The sequence below is a fragment of the Mesoplodon densirostris genome, chromosome 6 (assembly GCF_025265405.1).
Source record: "Mesoplodon densirostris isolate mMesDen1 chromosome 6, mMesDen1 primary haplotype, whole genome shotgun sequence".
In the NCBI taxonomy this organism is placed as follows: domain Eukaryota; kingdom Metazoa; phylum Chordata; class Mammalia; order Artiodactyla; family Ziphiidae; genus Mesoplodon; species Mesoplodon densirostris.
Window position 1 is genome coordinate 36,664,069 of NC_082666.1, and position 20,750 is coordinate 36,684,818.

At 35.0% G+C, this 20,750-nt stretch overlaps 1 protein-coding gene across 1 annotated transcript in view; it reads right to left on the reverse strand.

Moving 5' to 3' along the window:
- Positions 1 to 20,458, reverse strand: part of SHOC1 (shortage in chiasmata 1) — a 76,205-nt gene extending 55,747 nt beyond the window's left edge. Inside the window, exons 1-4 of the mRNA XM_060101787.1 lie at positions 20,414 to 20,458; positions 17,559 to 17,682; positions 13,535 to 13,622; positions 5,759 to 5,943 (exon numbers count right to left, since the gene is read on the reverse strand). Coding sequence (XP_059957770.1) covers positions 5,759 to 5,943; positions 13,535 to 13,622; positions 17,559 to 17,682; positions 20,414 to 20,458 — 442 coding nt within the window. The remainder of the gene's footprint in view (positions 1 to 5,758; positions 5,944 to 13,534; positions 13,623 to 17,558; positions 17,683 to 20,413) is intronic.
- Positions 20,459 to 20,750: the final 292 nt, after the last annotated feature.

A 20,750-nucleotide genomic window follows, 5' to 3' on the forward strand; every position in this document is an offset into this window, starting at 1 on the left:
GTTAAGTTCTTGACAATCCTGTGGCCAAGAGCTTCCCATGCATGACACACCGCAGAAAGCTAGCCAGAATCAGTTCCATGTCTAAGCAGGGTTTAGCTGAGACGATTTAAAGATGGTTTGTTCGTAAATCCATTCTGTAAGTACTAATGAAGTCATGTTAACAGTAAAAACCCAAACAGCATTCATTTATATCCCCATCTCCACCTTCTACTTTCAAACACAGCTCCTCTAGCCGTCTTTCCTTCCTACAGGCTCATCCTGGTATTTCTGGGAGTCCATGAGGATGTTTCATATCAGTTATGAGGTCTTGTTTTCTAACCACCTTTTTTTTTTTAACATCTTTATTGGAGTATAATTGCTTTACAATTGTGTTAGTTTCTGCTGTATCACAAAGTGAATCAGCTATACGTATACATATATCCCCATATCCCCTCCCTCTTGTGTCTCCCTCCCACCCTCCCTATCCCACCGTTCTAGGTGATCACAAAGCACCGAGCTGATCTCCCTGTGCTATGTGGCTGCTTCCCACTAGCTATCTATTTTACATTTGGTAGTGTATATATGTCCATGCCACTCTCTCACTTCGTCCCAGCTTACCCTTCCCCCTCCCCATGTCCTCAAGTCCGTTCTCTACGTCTGCATCTTTATTCCTGTCCAGCTCCTAGGTTCTTCAGAACCATTTTTTTTCTTTTTAGGTTCCATATATATGTGTTAGCATACAGTATTTGTTTTTCTCTTTCTGACTTACTTCACTCTGTATGACAGACTCTAGGTCCATCCACCTCACTACAAATAACTCAATTTCTCTTTATGGCTGAGCAATATTCTACTGTATATATACGCCACATCTTTATCCATTCATCTGTCGATGGACACTTAGGTTGCTTCCATGTCCTGGCTATTGTAAATAGTGCTGCAATGAACACTGTAACCACCTTTTTCTGTTGGAGCCACTTGAGGGCAGCATCACACCACAACTAATGTTCTTTATAACTATCAAAGGTTTTACCAGGGGTGTTATTTCCTTATATTCTAAGAAATCCATCATACCCTGGATTTCTTACCTTATTACCACTATTATATGTACCAACACAGATATGAGGAGACTGTTTTCCTCTATTGTAGAGGAGTGTTAAATTGTCACGAGGAAACAAAATTTTGGCTAGTTAACTATGAAAAAAAGCAGAAGGAAAGAGGTCTACTGACAGGAAAGAAAATAGGGTTGTTCTTTGCAGAAGATACTTTTGTCTACTTAGAAAACCCAAGATAACGAAATGAAAACAACTGAGTTCACTAAAGTGTCTGATAAAAATTATAAAATCAATGGTTATCAAATATATGTATATAAACCTAGTAAAAAATTAATGAAAAAACTCATTCATCATGGCCACAAATATGCAAATATTGAGGAATAAACATAACAAAAATGTGCAGAAAGTATATGGAGGAAACCATAAAATGTTACTGAGGAGCATTATCAATCAATCAACCAATCAATCAATAAACTTGAAGACAAGGCAAGATAAACCGTTTTCCTGGCTAAAAAGACTATCTATGGTAAAAATTCTAAAAGGTACCAATAACATTTCGATATCTCAAGTGGTCTATCTTGGAACTTGGAAAACTGATTACAAAGTAAGTCTGGAAGAATATAGACGTGAGAGTAGGAAAAAAATGAGGAGACTATTAATACATGTTACACTAGTGTATTAAGTAGTTAAAACTGTATGATACTGACACAATAATAGGTAAATCAATAGAACATAATAGAAAATCCAGAAACAAACAGTAATGTGGATGAGGATTTGGCATATGATGTAAGTGGCATTTCTAATCAGTGGGGAAAGGAAAGAGTATTTCATAAAAATATTGGGACAACTGCCAAAACATTTAGGAAAAAAATTTTTTATTTTTACTTTTAAACATATGCTAAAATCTTGAAGAAAACCTCAAACAAAATATGAATAAATATTTATTTAATCCAAGGAAGAATTTTCTCAGTATTAAAAACAATGAAAGAAATCATAAAGGAAACATTGACAGGACTGGTTAGGTTCAAATTAAATATATTTGGGGTTATTGATATCTTTGATACATAAAGATAAAATATAAGAATAGAAAAAGAGACAAAGAAGAGAATAATCTCACAACATAAAAATATGCAAATGAACACTAAACACCAGTAATTTAAAAAATGCAAGTAAAAATATAATTTTTTGCCCATCACATTAGATAAATGTATTACAACATCAATAGTAATGATGATAAGGCTGGCATGAATAGGGTATTCTCATACCATGCTAGTGGACATATAGCCAAAAAATGCTTACATCAATAATTTCATTTCCAGAAATTCACTCTAAGGAAATAATTGGAAGTGGAAACATAATGCAAAAAATTAAGAAACAGAAACCTCATTAAATAGAGTTCGGAGATGATCAGGGGAAGCTCTCATGCTCTGCTATGATAGCAGAGCCCAACAGAAGGAAGACGCCTCTTCTTTCCTGGCAAGGACTCAGCCAATGAAAAGCCATAGACTCTTTGTTTACTACAGCCCTCCCAACTTCCTTTTCCCCTCTATAAAAGAGTTCCCCCGTTGCTGGGCAAGGACTTACATGTGGCTCACCATGGTTGCAGACCTGGAATTGCAATTCTCTGCTGATCCCAAATAAACCCATCTTTGCAGGAGAAATCTCTGGCAATCTATTTATTTCAGGTCAACAATACATTTAGGAACGTACTTTAAGTTAAAAACAACATTAATTGGGAAATCTATAATACATGAATAAGATTGAAAGCTGCAGTCATTAAAAGCCATGATTTGGAAGAAAACATAAATATATGGTGAAATGTTCCCAAAATACTGTTAACATTTAAAAATACTATAAGGCAATAAGATCACAATAGTAAAACAATTTTGTTTAGATTATAGGATTATAAGTTTTTAGTAAAGGGACATTCTATGTACATAAGATGTAGGAAAATATAAAATTCGTTAATAAAATTTTAAATGAATGAGGACTGATAAAATTCAGTCCTCATTCATGATCAAAAGCTCTTAGCAAACTCAGAATAGAAGAAGCTTCCTCAACCCAATAAAGTATGTAAGTTTTTCTAACGTTTCGCCGTTGAAAGTGATGTAAATATTGAAATAATATTTACATCATTTTTAATGGTGAAACAAAGTATTTCCTTTACTATCAAAACAAGACAAGGATGGCAACTATTACTGCTTCTGTTGAACAATGTACTGGAGATCCTAGCCAGCACAGTAGTACCAAAAAAGATATAAATGTTGTAAAGGGAGAAACAGATGTCTAATGAAATCACTATCTCGAAGACAGTCTTCCCACGTTCACTGCAGCATTATTCACAATAGCCAACAACCTAAGTGTCTGTTGAGAGATGAATGGGTAAAGAAAATGTGATACACACACACACACACACACACACACACACACACACACAGGGAATATTGTTCAGCCTTGAAAAAGGAAATCCTTCCATTTGCAACATGAATGAAACTGGAGGGCATTATGCTAAGTGAAATAAGTTAGAGAACAACCAAAACTACCACATGGTATCACTTATATACAGAATCTAAAAAAATTTTTTAATTAAAAAATAAAAAGTCAAACTCATGGAAACAGAGAGTAGAATGGTGGTTGCCAGGGGCTGGAACTGGGGTGTGGGGGAAATAGAGAGAGGTTGGTAAAGGGTACAAACTTGCAGTTATAAGTAAATAAGGTCTGAGAATATAATATATAACATGGTGATTATAGGTGATAATACTGTAGCGTTTAAATTTGCTAAGAGAGTAGAACTTAAGTGTTCCCACCAAAAAAAAAAAGAAGAAAAAATAAGGTAAATATGTGAGGTGATGGATGTGTTAATTAACTTGATGGTGGGAATCCTCTCATAATGTATACGCATATCAAATCATTACATTGTACACTTTAAATACATTACAATTTTATTTGTCAGTTATACCTCTGTAAAGCTAAAATACATGTGGGTGCTTGATGAAGATAGGGGGCTGCTGCTTTTTATTATAAACATTGAATAACTATTTGACTCTCTAAACTATGTACATGTACAATTTTTAAAAATTAAAAATTTGTATTTGTTTATATATTCCTGGGATGTCTAAAAGGATATTCATAAAAATGGTTACATTTATTGACAAATAATATGTGAATATTATAGAAAAATTAGTACATATCAACAAACCAACAAACAATTTAAAAAAATACCCACTGTTTTTATGTCTTAAAGAAATATGTTTGGAATTAACTTATAATTTAGTAATAACTATATTTCTTATAAGACAGAGCAAATTTACAGTATCAATTGAATCTCAAAGTATAATACATTCCTTTCAATTTAGACAGTGAGACCAAAGTATCTATAAATCTGGTAGCAATCAATATAACTGCAAGGAAAATAAATGGAATTGCAAATTTAAATTTATAAAGTGACGTCAAATGACACAGGACCCTTAAGGAGATATAGGATATGGACAATTCATATGTATTTGGGAAACTCAAGCATATTTTCATTCGGTGTATAATAGTTAAAGAAGCTTCTGGTTCTAGCTGATGACAGATACTATGAAATTTGCCAATAGATGCTTCTAGCTTGCCACATTAATATAGTAACAGCTGTGGTTGGGTAGCCTGTTATTTTTTACAAATCATATCTTTACATGTATGTATATATAATTTGATCCCTACAAAATTGTTTATAAGAAATTAAAAGAATGAATTAAAAGAAAGAAATTATAGAAGAAAACTGAAAAGCACAAACTTTTTAATAACTGTCAAAATTGTACCACTTTTTAAGAGTAGATTTAGACTATGATCAAATCTTCTGACTCCAAATTCAGGCTCTTCCTATTATAGCATACTCTCAAGTTTAGTCTTTAATGCAATCTCTATCTTCTCAAACTATAAGAGGGATTTAACTCTCTCTATATCACACACATATCTGCCAACACTAAAAATTTTATACACCATTTATGTATCTACATAAAAACAGCACTAAAAAAACCAAATTATTTTTCATGTTCAAGCTAAAGCATACCTTAAATGATAGTAGCAATTATATAATGGAGACATAAGTTTTTCAATATAAAAAGGGAATAGGTTGTTATACATACAAGAAAGGTAGTTCTCAGCAAGTTTTTACACAGTTGGAAAAATTTATCACCCTCTAGTAAGATGAGAGATTTGGAATATAGTTTGGATAAAATGTATCTTTAATCATTACTTACTGTAAATTTGTAAAAACGGAGTGAATTTCTTGACCTAATACTGCAACTCTTCTATCTCCACTTTGAATTATGGTTTCATATAAATTAGATAAGATTGAAAATCTTTAGCATATTTGGGAAAATAAAATATAACTATCACTTAATAATCTGCTAATTTAATGTTACACCAGACTGCTGTGTCATCAGATCTGTACATAGATGCTAATATCATAGCAATATGTTGTGAGCAACATATGATCAAACCTCTGAGGCTATTCTGAAGCTCAGCACACTTAAACTCCAAAAACAACTACATTTACAAAAAGGGGATTAATATGAAGGAAAATATTTCACTAATGTGAAACTTAGAATTACAATTTTGTGAGTGAATACCCTTAGCAAAATAAAAAATTTTTAAATCCAATAAAAGAAAAAAAAATCACCGAAATGAAAATTTGTATATTAGTAAGAAATGTTTTATAACAATGGAAATAACAAATGTTTTACCTTGCTTCTGTTCTTGACGTAATGGATATTTTTCTAAGCAGTTGACAAGTGTAAAGACTTCATTGTAGTCCTTATGGGTATATAAGCTGGCTTCTTCTACTTCAGTTTGGGAGTCTGGGTTTGAACTTGGAACAATTTCCTCAGATTCACAGCTAAGCTCGGTCACCATTCCTGTAACTGTTTTCCTGTGACATTAGAAAATTACTGATTTTGTGTATGTCCTATTTTAAAACATCTTTATTAACAAGTAGTATATGTTCACTGTAGAAAATTATCAATTTCCAACAGATCCAGAGAAAAATTACCCATAGCTCCACCACTCAAGAGATGAATTTTAAAATTTTGTATTTTCTCAATTATTTTGGAATATTTTAAAATAAAAGTGGATTCAAGTACATAATATTCTGTAACCTGTTCTTCTTCTGCTAAACAATGAAGCATGAGCACATTTATATGTCAATCAATGTACATTGACTTCATTTTTGAGTGGATGAACAAGAACCCCATTGTATTGGTAAATAATAATTTATTCAACCAGTTCCCTAGTTTTGGAAATTTAAACTTGTAATTGTTTGCTATTATGAGCAACAATGCAAGGAATATCTTTGTGCAGCTGTCTAATCGTTTTCTCAAAATGCAGTTCCTAAAAATGGAAATGATGAGGTTAAAGATACATAGATTTTTAGACTTTGCCATGCATTGCCAAAATGCCCTTGTGCTGGATATTGAATGTCTGCTTTTCCATGTCATTATCCAACGTTTTACATTCTGTTCTACAACCTTGGAGACTGATCTCTGTGAACCAACTAGGCTCCCTTGCTCTGTCTTCTGGTTGTGCTCAACCAGTGGAAGCATTGGCAGGAGATCAAAGGTGGGAAAACAAACAGGTTGAAATATTCTTCTTTCCAAATCTTTCCCTCCTGGGCCACAGTTTGGAGAAGTGGCTGCATTCTTCTACCAACAGTTACATCTTTTATCAGACAGCCTCTCTCCCATAGTTGCAGTTCTTACTGTTTTGGTTACTGCTCCTTCAAGCTTAGGGTGGTAACAACTTCCAGCAGTTGTTAGTCCTGGGAACTTTTTTTTTTACTCCCTTGACCCTGCCTGTACCTTGCCTGTTTCCTGATTGATCCAGGTATATCTGCCATTGTCTAATCATTGGGGTATTTGGACTTACAAGAGATCTTTCCATGGATTTTTGCAACAGATAAATACATTATTGGCAATTTAGCTACACATTCTGATATACATTTTTTATGATATCCTAAAATATGTTAGCCTTAATAATTCTCTGTACAGACTGCAAGAACCAAAATCAATATAATTCCCCAATGTAATTAGAGAAAAATAATGAACATGTCATACCCAAATCATATATAGAAAAATCTCTAAAGTTTCTGCTTTACTCTTTAAGAAAATACAAGGTACAAGAAAAAATATTTCAACTCACCCAGGTCCATATTACTCAAAAGAACAGTGATTCCTATGTGGATCTTTATAGACTTCTAAATTTAGTGCTTAGATAACTGCTGTTTTTTTTTTTTTTTTTTTTCGGTACACAGGCCTCTCACTGTTGTGGCCTCTCCCGTTGCGGAGCACAGGCTCCGGACGCGCAGGCTCAGCGGCCATGGCTCACGGGCCCAGCTGCTCCGCGGCATGTGGGATCTTCCCGGACCAGGGCACGAACCCATGTCCCCTGCATCGGCAGGCGGACTCCCAACCACTGCGCCACCAGGGAAGCCCTATATAACTGCTTTTTAAAAAAATAAATATTACTGACAGAGTCAGTACTTTATAAAAATCCTTGGTACTATAGTTTTGAGAAAAACCCATCAATTCTCTTTCCCTAGATATAAGTGAACTGTAAAGAGCAGTATTTCCTGGATCTCCTCCTTGTCCAATATTATCTGTTCTTTGTTCATTGGTGCCACTCCCTCTGCCTAACTTGTAGTGCTGATGTTTCCCAGGCTTCCAGTCTATATTGTCTTTGCTTTCTTTCCATATTATTCTTTTTGAGTAAATTCATCCACTGCAGTTCACTAATTCCTTAACTTAAATGAAATATTTATTGAGTGTCTACAATGTGCTAACACCTCTTTAGGCACTGGGAGTGGAATGGTGAACAAAACAAAGTTCTTGCCCTCATGAAGTTTACCTGCTAATGGGACAATAGACAAACATATAAATAAGTAAATAACATAATGTCAGGTGGTGAAAAACTGTTATGAATGAAATAAAAAGAGATATTAGAACATCAATTAACAGCCAGAGGGTTGACAAAAGGTATATTTTAGAGAGTGTAGTTAGTAAATGGCCTTCTGAGGAGCTACAGCTACCTGAATAATGGTAGGGAGTAAGCCATACAGAGGCTTAAAATAGGGGAGCAAGGTTGGCATAGTCTCTAAGAAAAGCAGAAAGGTCAGGGTGACTGGAATTGAGTACCACTGATGAAATGGATAAACCACCAATAACTGAGACATTTCATGATCTGATTTATGTCTTAAAAAAAAATCACAGGCAAACTCTTAGAAGAAAATATAGGAGTAAATCCTTGTGATTTTGGTTTAGGTAAAGGCTTCTTAGATATGACACCAAAAGCACAAATAACAAAAGAAAAAGTAGATAAATCGAACTGCATCAAAATCTAAAAATTCTGTGCTTCAAAGGATACCACCAAGGAAGTGAAAAGACAATCCACAGGAGAAAATATTTGCAAATCACATATCTAATAAGGGACTTGTATCTAGAATACATAAAGAACTCTTAGAACTCAATAATAAAAAGGCACATAACACAATTTAAAAATGGCAAAGGACTTGAATAGACATTTCTGCAAGGAAGATATACTAAAAGCCAATAATTACATGAAAAGATGCTCAACATCATTAGCCATCAGGGAAATGCAAATCAAAACTACAATGACATGCAATGAGCCACCCACCAGGATGTCTATAATCAAAAAGACAGATGATAACAAGTATTGACAAGATATAAATAAATTGTAACTTCATATACTGCTGGTGGGAATGTAAAATGATACAGCTGTTTGGAAAACAGTCTGGCAATTCCTCAAACAGTTAAACACAAAGTTACCATATGATCCAGCAATTCCACCATTAGAGAAATAAAATCATATGTCTGCACAAAAACTTGTCCACAAATGTTTATAGCATCATTACTCATAATAGCCAGAAGGGGGAAAAATATTCATCAACTGATGAATGGATAAATAAAATGTGGTATATCCATAAAATGGAATATTATTTGGTCATAAAAAATGAAGTGCTGGGAATTCCCTGGCAGTCCAGTAGTTAGGACTCCATGCTTCCACTGCAGGGGGCAAGGGTTTGATCCCTGGTCAGGGAACTAAGATCCCTCATGCCATGTGGCCAAAAAAAAAAAGGGTTGATACATACTACCAAATAGATGAAACTTAAAAACATTATGCTAAGTGAAAGAAGCCAGTCACAAAAGATCACATATTGTATGTGTGATACTGTGATTTATAACATGAGATATATATTTGGTCTTCATATCCGTTTCTGGCACAGATCTCCTGAAGCCATTGGAATTTCCTAAGTGATGAGAGCGATAAAGTTATCTTTGGTTATGTGAATAAGGTGACTTTTGGAAAGCACCTAAGGATGGGGACTGGTTGCCACAAGAAATAATCATGTGACTAGAAGACTGGAACTTTCAGTTTCACCCCTCTGACCTCCAGGGAGGGGAGATGCTGGAGGTTGAATCAACTGCCAATGACCAGTGATGTAATCAATCATGCCTATGTAATGAAGCCTTCCTAAAGACCCAAAAGGACAGGGTTAAGAGAGTTTCCAGGTTGGTGAACACATGGAGGTGCTGGGAAAGTGGGGTGATGGGAGAGAGTATGGAAGCTCCATGCCCTTTCCCCATGCCTTGCCCTATGTATCTCTTCTATCTGACTGTTCCCTTTTGTAGTAAACTGGTAATCCAGTAAGTAAAATGTTTCTGTAATTCTATGAGTCTATCTAGCAAGTTGATTGAACCCAAAGAGGGGGTTGTTGGAACCCCCAATCTATAGATGGTCAGTCAGAAGCACAGGTGATAACCTTGCAAACGGCATCTAAAGTGTGCGGTGCGAGGGCAGTCTTATAGAACTAAACCCTTAACCTGTGGCATCTGATGCTATCTCCAGGTTGATAGTGTCAGAATTGAGTTGAATTGTAAGACACCCAGCTGGTGTTAGAGCATTGCTTCATGGTGTGGGGAAATCACCACCACCACCACCCCTGCTGGGATTGGTATATGATTTTAGTTAGATTCCATTTAAAAGAAATGTACAGAATAGGCAAATCTGGAGAGGCAGAAAGAAGACTAGTGGTTGTCCGTCCAGGGTAAGGGGGAAAGAATAGGGAGTGATTGCTAATAGGTACAGAATTTCTTTTGTGTTGATGAAAATGCTCTAAAATTGATTGTAGTGATGGTTGTACAACCCTGTGAATATAATAAAAACTGTTGAGCTGGACACTTTATTTTATAAATTTTAAAAAAAAATTTTAAAGATTTTTTGATGTGGACCATTTTTTAAGTCTTTATTGAATTTGTTACAATATTGCTTCTCTTTTATGTTTTGTTTTTTTGGCTGCAAGGCATGTGGGATCTTAGCTGCCCAACCAGGGATCAAACCTGCACCCCCTGCGTTGGAGGGCAAAGTCTTAACCACTGGACCACTAGGGAAGTCCCAGAGTTGGACATTTTAAATGGGAGTTATATGGATATGAATTATCTCAATAAAGATGTTATATAAACCAAACCAGAGTATAGGGTGTGAACTCATACAGACTAGGGTTTGAGGGTTTGAATCCTCACTCCAACTATTGACTAGCTACATGTCTGTGGGCAATTGACTTAATCTGAGTCTTAGTTTCTTACATGTAATGTTGGGATTGTAATACCCATCTCACATAGTTATTATGAGGTGTACATGAACTAAATATATGTGCAATGTCCTGTATTCAACTGCATTCATCTGAATGCAGCAAGCCACAGAGGAATAGAGAATGTTGTTATATGTTCTTCCTCCTGCTCTAGTTGGCCATGAGCTCTGTCCTGGAAGCTAGGAAGCTTACTGCATGGCTCTCCATGATCTTTTTGCATTTTGCCCTTGTCTCCATAATTCAGTAGCCTCAACTCCTCCTTTAGCCTGTCCATTAAGATATCTTCATTTTTTTCAAATTTCTATATTTACCCTAATATGTATTTATTTGTTAGGAATTTAGCATGTCTTTTCAAGTATGCTGGTGGTCTTTTTTAAAAACAAATTAGAATAGTTATTATTTTTATTAGTGCTCTATTGCAAGTTGCATAGCTGTGACTACAGAAGCTAATTTTACTGTATGCCCTGTTATTTTTAGTGTGCAGTTTTGAAGAACATAAGGTTTTTCAGGACACGTGGCAGAAAATGCCTATATGTTAAAACAGTATACCAGCCAATTAATAAAAGTAAAAAAACTGAGGTCTTAGAATCAATATTAAGTAACAAAACAGGAAGAAGAAACAGAGGTGAGAAAGAGAGGAAAAGCAAGGTTTAGGAAATCTACGTAGTGCTAATGATCAGAATGTTTATTCTTAATTTCCATTAGGTAACAAAGCTCCCGAATTTAAAATTAAATTTTGATGTGGGAAATCTCTAAACCTTCTGCTCAATTTTTCTGTGAACCAAAAACTGATCTAAAAAGTAAAGGCTATTAAAAATTAAATTTCACTTCATGAGACAAACTTGAAATTAATGATGGCTAAAACACAAACAAAAAGTCTCGAGGCTAGAAGGTCATGGCTAGTGAGACAGTTTCACAATTCATCAGGGACTGAGGCTTCTTTTGTTCCACTCTGCCATTGGTAGATTTAGTTCTTATCCTGGATACTCCAAGGTGGTTGCTGGAACCAATTGTTACATCTGTATTCTATCAATAACATCAGGAAGGAGAAAAGTGAGGAGAAAGACACACCACTCCCTTTTAAGGACATTCCTCAGAAATTGCATAAGCGTCTTTTGATTATATGCTTTGGGAAGAGCTCAGTCACGTGGCTACAGGGAGGCAGAGAAACATAAATTTTATTCTAGGTGGTGCCACAGATTCCACCTTCTTTGCCATGAACATGATCTTGGTACTGCAAAATGGAGGGTCAGATATGATGGGGTGCCCATTCCTTCAGGGCCTCGCATTTCACTCATACAGAAATCTTTTGTTTGAGCCTGATCATTGCCTTTGTTGAGTAATTATTGCACATTTTTGCCTCTATTCAGACGGGCTGTTTCCTTTGCCTGAAATGTTTTCTCTCAAGTTAGTTTCTCCTTTGTCCAGCTCAAGCTCAGTTCCTACTTCTTTGTGAAGCTGATCTCTTCTGCTTATAAAGGCACAGCCCTACCAATCTAACTCTTAGGGTGAAAAGAAATTTTAGAGAGCATCTTGTATCTTGTAACTCAAAGTAGGCTCCTGGACCAGCAGCTTCAGCACACTTCAGAGCATATTAGAAGTGCAGAATCTCAGGTCCCAACACAGACTGACTGAATCAGAATCTCCATTTTTAATAAGATCCTCGGTGATTCATATGTACATTAAAGTTTGAGAAACACTGACTCATCATCATTATACTGATACAGAAAGTGAGGATCAGAGAGAGAAAATGAGTTGTTGAGGAGTCAGTACTTGACTTTTCAAATCAAGTCCACATCTTTTATTTCATAGTGCAGAGCTCTTTTTACTACACTTTTCTGCTTCCTCCCTGCTCTAGAGTTTAGTCATGTGATAGATACTTTGCATTGACCTTATACCTTGTGATAGACCTTTTGATGGTCATTTTATATTATCATTTAATTCTTAACATTATTAATTTTTTCTGCTCATATATTATCTTCCTAACCTGATTTTTAAATTCCTAGATGACAGAAATAGTAAATTGGGCTTCTCTGTATTTAGAGGCCGGACACATTTAAGTTGGTTATTTGTTTCTTTCAAGAGTAACTAAGGAAAACTTAAATTACTAAAACTGGAAATCTGAACAATAACTAAATCCTTCCTGGGTCTGATCAGTACTCTTTGCATGAAGTGAAGCAGCAGAGTAAATTATTTACATTTGCTCTAAAATCTCTACTTTATGTCTACCTGAACATCATAGAATGGGTTAGATGTTCTTCCTCATATTATGCTCTGTGTTCCTATCTCTGGCATTGTACTTCCCACATTCTATTGTAATTATTTATTTATAAATCTCTATTCCCTATTTTCTTGTGTTCTTTGAGAGTAGAGACTGTATCTTATTCATTTTTTATCCTGTATCCAGCATACAGAATGGTATCCAATAAATATCTGATGAATGACTGAACTAATAATAAATAACGTTTTGACAAAGTATGTTAGAAAATAGCCTTAATCTGCATTTCTACTACAGGGATAAAAAGACTGATTTTAATATAAAGGATTTTTTACAGACACTTTCCACCAAAAGTTTACTTATTGTTAAAAGCATAATAGCGTCTTGGCTTTATTTCTGTCTTTTGCAATACAAATGCATAAAAAAACTGTTAATATGTGATAAATGAGGGAAAGATAAAAAAGAGGCTGTAAATCATTTCGATTAACCCCTCCTTTGTGGTTCAGACTAGGGCTTGTTTTTTGGATAAAAGAAGAAAACCTGTGAGGATATAAAGGAAAGGATCTTCTCTCTTAGGTGTCTGGAGAATTTACTATTCGTCTTCTAGATGTAAAGGGGAAATTTGGGATTAAGGATACATACTTCTCAGGGAACTCCTCCACAAAGAGACTTGATTTCCAATGATCCAAGACTGAGATTTCTGTCATTTCCCTAACTGAAACAGCTGAAACTAGAAAGGAGAATGGTAAATGTTAGCTTCTGGAATTTTCTTTTAAACTTAATACAAGGAAGCCAAACATTCACCTTTTACATTATGGTGTTATCTTTATTTGTTCACAAATGTAATTTTTTCAAGTTATACCAGATTCCAAATACTTAAATAATCATTCTCATTATTACAACCCCCACTTAAAAAAAAAAAAAACCCTTTCTACCACAGTCAGAACAATATCACCTGAACAGAGCATCCTCATTTTTACAGCCTCTCTTTTGCTTATACAGCACTACCATCCCAGATAATCCTGTTCAACAGCTCATGTAACTTCTCATAAAGCCTTTATTTACCATTCCAGCTCACTCTGATACATTCCCCTTGAAGGGCCATAATATTGTCAGTGGCACTCACTTCAGTACTTAATCATATACAGTCATAGTTTAAAATTTTATGTGTATCTATAGCTTGTCTCCCAAATTAGACCCTCCGTTCCTTAAGGAGAGGGACCACGTCATATGCTAGTGTCAGAAGCAGCTATGAGTGAAGAGGCAAAGGACCTGTATTCTACCTAAGTGTTAGCTCTTACTATTCTTGTTACCTTGAACAAGTAACTGAACATCTGAGTCTGTGCCTCACTGAAAATATAAAAGTTTAGTGGTTAAGAGTACAGGTTCTGGGGCTTCACTGGTGGCGCAGCGGTTGAGAGTCCGCCTGCCGATGCAGGGGACACGGGTTCATGCCCCAGTCCGGGAAGATCCCACATGCCGCGGAGCGGCTGGGCCCGTGAGCCATGGCCGCTGAGCCTGTGCGTCCGGAGCCTGTGCTCCACAACGGGAGAGGCCACAGCAGTGAGAGGCCTGCATACCGCAAAAAAAAAAAAAAAAAAAGAATACAGGTTCTGGAATCACCCTGCCTAGATACTTATACTGCTACTTATTAACTGTATGATCTTGGGTAAATCTCTTAACCTCTTTCTACCTCAGTTTCCTTATCTACAAATTAGGAACAATAATGGCCTTTTCATAGTGTTGTAAAGATTAAATGTGATAAGACATGTAAATTGCTTAGAATGGTGCCTGACATGGTGTAAATGCCTAATAAATTTTGGTGTTATTGTTATTATTATTTTTAAAAAGAAGAAAAGGAAAAGAAATAGGATAACTCATTTTTTTCCTTCTATAGTTTTAGAGAAGCATTTGATGAAAGCTACTCTTTACCTTATTTCTATAACCTGACTGAGACCTTCAATCCACTGACCCTTCCATTTTTTACAATATATTCATCCTCCCTCATGTCCTCACTTCCTTTCTCATACAGCTTAGGTTCCACGGCCAGTCTCATAATCACTTCCTTACAAAGACTCTTAATTCCCTTGCCTCTCTTTCCCTTATACCAACTTAGGAAACCCCCTACTCTTCACTTTGTATATGTACACTAGAACAGCTGAAAATTATTTGGGAAAAAAAAAACCCAGCCATTCTGAATAAGTTCACTTGAGATTTTGACCATAACTTTTAAATGGGCATCCAACACTGACAGATGATAATGGTAATTCATCTTAATATCCTTCTTAATAAAATTGACTTTCTCATTCTTCAGGAAAACTATTTGACACTACCCCCCCTCAAATTTTTGATACTCATCCCCCTACCCACTCTCTATGTCCTTGCCTCCACACAAAAAATTAGTATAAATAGAAAAGAACGACCTCATCTTCTACCACCAATTCTAACATCTCACTACCATAAATACCTACAAACCCTGCCTTCCTACCCTATCATAGTGGAAGAACCATCCTGGCTTCTAATACCAACTCCTCCCATTGTGCTCTTGATACTATCCTCTTTTACTAAGTTATCCTTTTTATTTCCTGCATCATCATTTTCTTTCTTTTTACCAAGATTATTTCCATTGGCAGACAAACATTTTATAGTCTCTTTCCTTATCACACATATATTTTTTTAATTCGCACATCTAAAAAAATAAAAGCTTTACCCCATTTCTCCCTTCAGCTAACGCACCTCTATTTTTCTATTTACCGTCATAGCAAAATTCTTCAAAAGAGTTGTTTACAACTACCATCTCACATCCCACTTCACATTCTCTTGTCAACATACTCTGATCAGGCTTTCATACACAATATTCCAGTGGAACCGCTCTTACCAAGGTCATCAATGATCTACATTTAGTTAAGCTAATGGTCAACACACTATTCTCATCTTACTTGACACTTTAACAGGGACCAATGCTTTTGACCACTTCTTACTTCTTGAAACACTTTCTTCATTAGACTTCTACAACACCACACTCTTCTGGTTTTTCTACCTCACTTGTCCTCTTAGCTGGTTTCACCTTCTATATCAGCCTTTTAATGGTTGGGGTGTTCTACCGCTTTGTCCTAGGTTCTCTGCTCTATCTATACTCATGCCCTCAGTGACTTCATACAATTCTACAAATTAATGTGCAGTCTACATATCAATGACCCCAATTTGAAACTCCAGCTGTACTCAAGATGAATACAACCAATTGCCTCTTGATGTCTCCACTTAGATGCCTAATAGGCATTTTAACCTGGCCAAAGCAGAGCTATTGACTCCAGCCATGAATTGGCTTCCCCACAAGCCTTTCCCCATCTTAGGAAATAGCACTGCCATCCACCCAGTTGCTCAGGTCAAAAACCTAGAAGAAACTCTTTATTCTTCTATTTTTTTTTTAACCCTCTCACTGTTGGCTGGACCTCTAAAATAATCCCAATCTCAACCACTTCTCACATCTTTATTACTATAAGCCTAGTCTAAGGTACCATCTTTTATGTAAAGTATAGATTCACCTAGTAGTCTAGATTCTGAACCATACAGTAGCTTCCTGATTGATTTTCTCGCCTCTACCCTTGCCTCCCAATCCTTACCCCTTCCAACCTCCAAACAACCAGAATGGTTTTTCTAATGCAAAAATCAGGTTATGCCACATTTTCTTAAAACTGTCCAATGACTTACCATATCAGCCATAATATAAACAAACAAACAAACAAACTCCATCTTATGGCCTTCAAAGCCTCATATCTTTCAGAACCTGCCTACTTGTCAGATCTCCCCTTTTTCATTAAGTAGTCACGATGGCCTAATTTTCTGGTCCTTACATACATCAAGTTTATTCCTGAGTCAGGAACTTTGCATTTGCTTGAAAGGCTTCTCCCCTATATCTTTTTATGGCTGCTGCCGTCTTATTACTCACATCTCAACTCAAATGTCCACCTCTTCATTGTAGTCCTACCCTAACCATCTTAGGAAATAGCATTCCCTACTCCTGAAATTTCATATAACATTACACTATGTATCTTCTCTATATATTTATCAATACCAAATATTAGTTTACATATTTAATGGTTTTATGTTGCATCCTCCTTACCTGTCTGAAAACCCACTGAAGGCAGGGACTATTTCTATGTCTTATTAGTAACTGTGTTCTTAGCACCTGTAATGGTGCCTATACAGAATACAGAGTAAATAAATGTTGTTAACTGACTTGTATCCTCCAGGGAGGCTAGTCTTTCTTAAGTCTATGACATGATAAAAGCAAAAGATGGTATTTGTACATATACATTTAAAAATAGTTTTATATTCAGTGTATTATTACAACTTAAAGTAGCCTTCCTACAGTTGAACAAGATCCTATTATAGTACAACAAACGTTACAATGTTAGAATATTTTAAAACTTCATCACCTACATATCTTTTATTTGTTCTATTCATATCTAGTATAAGCTTTCCAATTCCTTACTTTGTCACCTAAATTCTGTCATAAAAATATTAATTTGTAAACTTCTTGGAATTGTGACATGAATACACTTTTATATAATGAGAAAATCACTGCATTTTCTTAATAATATATTATGCTAAACTCTGAAATACTTTTAAAAATAGATTTTTAAAAAATAAAATTAAAACATACCTCTTGTCCATGGCCTCCTATATTTATTATCAGTAACTCTTGCAGGATCATTTTCATCTTGATATAAACATGAAGGGATTCGAAGCAATAAAGCATCTCTGCAAAACTTCTTTCTAACTACATTCTATGTAAGAAAGTAAGATTATAAAATCTTTTAATATATAGTGGATTTAAAATACTTATCTGTCAATATTCAGAATATTAAAATTTTCTATTCTTTCAAATTTATATTATTTTTATTTAAAGGTAATACATGCTTACTATAAAATATCTAACACAGAACCACATAACTGAGAAAGTCAAGGTTCCTAGTCATATCAGTAATAGTTTGGTGTATTTTCCTAGATACTTTCTTTTCTAGATTAGGCTAAAATGTGTGTGTGTGTGTGTGTGTGCGTGTGACAAAAAAAAAATGGGATCACATCATTTATATACCATTTAGCAATGTGCTGTTTTTCACTTAACAGTATAATATGGCTATCTTAACTTTTGTTTTCTGCATCTTTGCACAGTTTCACTTGTGACATCCAGCAAATATGTTACTAATTTTTAAAAAAATCTAATAATTAAACCTTAAAAGGATGTTAAATCAGTTAAGTAAGCTTATAAATCAAAATTCTCTATACTTGGGTCTGCTTTTAGTTTCCTGCTTTATTTCCCATTACTCTTTTTTTTTAATTTTTAATGGCTATAAAGTATTCCCCTTTTTATTTCTTTATATATATATATATTTTTGCAGTACGCGGGCCTCTCACCGCTGTGGCCTCTCCCGTTGCGAGGCCCGGGCTCCGGACGCGCAGGCTCAGCGGCCATGGCTCACGGGCCCAGCCGCTCCACCGCATGTGGGATCTTCCCGGTTTGGGGCACGAACCCGTGTCCCCTGCATCTGCAGGCGGGCTCTCAACCACTGCGCCACGAGGGAAGCCCCCATTACTCTTTAATACTAACTGTCGTCTTTAAATAGATCAATTACTACCCCGTTAACATTTAGTGGTCACTTCCTCATCAACACTGTGGTCTACACTGTGCCTCTGAAAAATGCCCTGATACTCTTCTCTAGCTATCAAAATTCTATTCATCTTTCAAGGCTCATCTTAAGCAATATTTCCTCTATGAAGCCGTCCCTCAGTGACTCTCAACTTCCCACAGAATTCATTATTCTATGTATTTGGACAAATGATAGTTTCTTGCATTACTTCCCAAGAGTTTTATGTTTGCTGAAGGTATAATAACATATTAAATAAGAGGTCTTCATTATCTAAGAATAAATGGTACAAAGAAAAGCTCAGTTAAAGTAATTTATATAAAATAAGGACCAAAGATTCATAGTAAAAAGGAAAGAAAAGCTTGATTAGAACTTTGTCTAAAAAATGAAATAAAGTTATAAAAATTAAAATTTATATTTAATGAAATTTTGTTCATAGTTAGCTTATATTTATAACTGATTTTTTGTCATTATTTCCCTCTAAACTGTATTATATGATGATATGCATGATACTAGTCATTACTTCACCTTTGATCATAAATATTTCTAGAAAATATTTGAGGATTTAATCAAATTTTCCCAAGGCATCTCTGACTCCTTTGATATTCAAACCATTCTCTTTCTCTTGTCTGTAATCTGGTCTAATTCTGTAAAATCTTCGTCTGATAATAGCTTTACCTGTTATTTGAGTGGTTCTTCAACACTGTTTTCATGAACTTTACAAAACCCAGTATCTTTTGCAAGATTTGCCATTGATTAGTATATTTGTATTGTATCATGGCAAGAAACTAAGATACCAGCAGTGAGGATTCAAATATCCTCAAAAGTTTGAGGATGTTTGAGTATAGACTAATTTTGCAAGTGGATAATACATTCATAAATATTTGTGTAACAATGACCTCTGATTCCCTATCATATATGTGTTATAATGATACATTTGCCTTCCTCGGTTATGAGGGAATAAGAAAACCTGAAGATACTTATATACCTTTTTTATTTCCTATAAAATATAACACAGTTTTAGTTATAGTGGAGCAATTTTTTTCCTGATAGATGGGGGTCAAGGTTATAAAGAAAACCAAAATTTAACTTGTTAATTAAGATCATAAGAACTATGAACTGTTGTGTGACGACTATTCTAATTAGTTTCTTTTTTCTTTCCTTTTTTTTTTTTTTTTTTTTTGCTGCACGACATGCGATATCTTAGTTCCCCCACCAGGATCGAACCCATGTCCCCTGTATTGGGAGCACAGAGTCTTAACCACTAGACTGCCAGGGAAGTCCTTAATTAGTTTCTTAACAATGTGCCTGGTTTGAATTTCAGCTATGTACAAGCTATTTAATTTCTCTAGACACCATTTTTCTAACCTGTAAAACTGTAAAACCTGATAAGATAATAGTATCTTCCTCATGGAGTAGTTATGATCATCAAAATGACATAATCCATCAAAAGAGCAAGTGATCAAATGATATAATCCATCAAAAGAGCGAAGTATCTGGCCCATAGTAAGTGGCCAATACATACTGTTATTGTCATTTTATCATAAAGATAACTGGGATTGCTTTTTCCCCACTCCTCTCAAGATCACTGAAGATCATTCATAAAAGCAGTCCAAACCTGTCAAGAGTTTCTATATTTTTTCCTGCTGACAGCTTCAAATTCATGTTAAATTGTCAATAATTTCCTTCCCAAAGTAGCATTTTTAAGGTATATTAAAAGTGGAAAGTAATTTTAAATGAATTTCAAAGTAATTAGACTAAGGATTACTCTAAGGACTACAGAAAAATAATCATAATCATATAGTGAATGTAGATAACACTTTTATATCATAATTTTTAGTAAACAGGTAGTGATCCAGTAACACTCTACCTCATATGAATAGTCTATGGCACAATATTTGAATGCTGGAAACATGTCTTCTTTCTTTGGAAGCAGTACAAATTTCAACGTCTGGAAATATAAAAATTAAAAGTAAATGTTGGTAAAACAGCAAAGCCAGGAGCAGAAAACCATCCTTAATCACAAAACATTGGTTCATTCATTTTAAAAAAGACTCTGAATGATAAAAATTTAACTATGAAAATAACATTACTGTGATTTAAATCTAATATGAAAATAATATATATTGGTATAAAATTGTTCATATATTTTTCACACTATTTTATCCATACAACTCCTAGTTGGTGGATTGCAATATATTTAATGT